Source organism: Penaeus vannamei, chromosome 35 (genome assembly GCF_042767895.1).
Source record: "Penaeus vannamei isolate JL-2024 chromosome 35, ASM4276789v1, whole genome shotgun sequence".
Lineage (NCBI taxonomy): Eukaryota > Metazoa > Arthropoda > Malacostraca > Decapoda > Penaeidae > Penaeus > Penaeus vannamei.
Window position 1 is genome coordinate 1,042,532 of NC_091583.1, and position 2,500 is coordinate 1,045,031.

General features: G+C 43.1%; 1 protein-coding gene across 1 annotated transcript in view; it reads right to left on the reverse strand.

The window, feature by feature from the left end:
* Positions 1-1,741: 1,741 nt before the first annotated feature.
* Positions 1,742-2,500, reverse strand: part of LOC113804189 (cuticle protein-like) — a 9,604-nt gene continuing 8,845 nt past the window's right edge. Inside the window, exon 2 of the mRNA XM_070114284.1 lies at positions 1,742-2,500. This exon is cut by the window's right edge and continues 656 nt beyond it. Within this exon, the coding sequence (XP_069970385.1) occupies positions 2,014-2,500 (487 nt within the window). The 3' untranslated portion in view covers positions 1,742-2,013.

Sequence of the window (2,500 nt, forward strand, 5' to 3'; positions counted from 1 at the left end):
GGGGGTTAGGGCTGAGGGGGGGTTAGGGCTGAGGCGGGGAGTTAGGGCTGAGGGGGGGGGTAAGGGCGGGGGTTAGGGCTGAGGGGGGGTTTAGGGCTGAGGGGGGGTAAGGGCGGGGGGTTAGGGCTGAAGGCGGGGCATAAGGGCGGGGGATTAGGGCTGAAGATGGGGAAGGGCGGGGGGTTAGGGCTGAGGGGGGTAAGGGCGGGGGGTTAGGGCTGAGGGGGGGTTAGGGCTGAGGGGGGGTAAGGGCGGGGAGTTAGGGCTGAGGGGGGGTAAGGGCGGGGGTTAGGGCTGAGGGGTGGTTAGGGCTGAGGGGGGGTAAGGACGGGGGGTTAGGGCTGAGGGGGGGGGTTAGGGCTGAAGGAGGGGTAAGGGCGGGGGGTTAGGGCTGGGGGGGTGGGGTAGGAGGCTAGGGGCTATTTTTATTATTGTTATTATTCTTATTATCATTACTGTTATTATCATCATCATCATTATTATTATTATCATTATTATTATTATTATTATTATTATTATTATTATTATTATTATTATTATTATTATTATTATCATTATTATTATTATTATTATTATTATCATTATTATTATTATTATTATTATTATTATTATTATTATTATTATTATTGTTATCATTATTATCATTATTATTATCATCGTTCTTATTACCATTATAGTTGTTATTGTTATTATTATCATTATTTTTATTACTATCATTATTTCTACTATTGTTATTATTCTTATCATCGTTACAGTTATCATTGTTATTACGATAATTATTATTATCATCATCATTGCGATTGTTGTTATCATTATTATCGTTACTTTGATTATTACTATTATTACTATTAGCATCATTCTTTTTCTTATTCTTATTCTTATTATCATTATTACCATCATTATCATCATTATAATCATTACAATCATCACCATTATCATTATTACTACTACTGCTACTATCATTATTATTATAACTATTATTATCTTTATTATTATCATTATTATTATTGTCATTACTATTATCATTGCTATTACTGTTATCATTATTGCTATTATCATTATCGTTTTTATTATTATCGTTATTATTATTATCATTGATGATATGTCTTGATATGTTATTATTATTATTATTATGATTATTGTGATTATTATTATTGTTATCATTATTATCATTATCATGATTATTACTGTATTACTAGTATTATTGTCATTGTCATTATTATAATTATTGTTATTAGTTTTAGCATTAATGTTAGTATCATCATTATTGCTAACATCATCCTCATTATTAGCCTTTTGTTGTAATATCTATTTCAAAATCATATTTCCAAATTTTCTTTTTTTTTTCCTTTGTACTGAGGCTAACGTTTTTTTTTTTTTTTTTTTTTTTTATCTATCATTTTTGGTGTGTGGAAATATCGTGATTTTATTCCTCAAAAAGGTCTCACTTTGTCTCATTCATTGGGGACAACTCATGAATGGCTATCTATAGTAAGATTATATAATTGTTTTTCTTTTTATACATTTCCATTGCTATTAGACATTGTCTGTAAAAATACGGAATTTGTTTTTCAAATGTGTGGGCGAATGTATATGATATATGTTTGATAATTGTATGATCATATACTTGACGAAGGCTGTTTCTCTTTTGCAATCTAGTTTTGTAATTCATAAGGAAGACTTTGAAAATGACGACATGATTTTCCATAGATTTATTTACAATAAAAATGAAAAAATATGCTTTCTTTTTTCTAGAAAAATCCTGATTTACAAACGTTTTTTTTAACCCGAGGGACGGCATCTTCCGGTTCCTCCTCGCGCCTCGCTTTTCGGGAGCGGAATCGTCTCTACAAAAAGCCGGAAGCCACGCCGGAGCTGCAGGAGCGCGAGGCGGACCCGGCCGGAGCGCCCTCACTATCTCTACAATAAATAACTCTGCGGCACAGCCAGGGCCCGCGGGCGGCGCGGGCGGGCAGCGGCTGGGCTCTCCCGGCCCCGCGCGCCGCAGGGCCTCTAGTGCTCCTTCGCCGGGCCCTCGGGCAGGTTGGAGGCCAGCACCCGGAAGCCGTGCAGGTCGTCGGCCACGTAGGACACCGTCTGCAGCTCTCCGTTGGCGTCCACGTAGGAGTAGGAGCCGCGGGTCACGCCGTCGGGAGTGCGGACCTCGTGCTTGGCGGAGGGGCCGCCCTCGTAGCCGTACTCGTAGCCTCCGAGCTCGTTCTGCGAGTGGAACTGCGACAGCACCTGCGTCGGGGCGGCCGCGGGGACCACGTCGAGGGCGGGCAGTATGGGCGCCGCGGCCAAGGGGACCTCGACGACGCGCTGCAGAACCTTTGGGTCAGCCCTGACGAAGACGGCCTGGGCGGCGAGGGGGAAGGGCGCGGCCTGGGGAAGGATCAGCGGGGCGCCCTCGGTGTGCACGGCGGGAACGGAGACCAGTGGGGCTGCGTGGGCGTGCACGACAGGGGAGATGACGGCTGGCGCGGGGTGGGCGTGCACG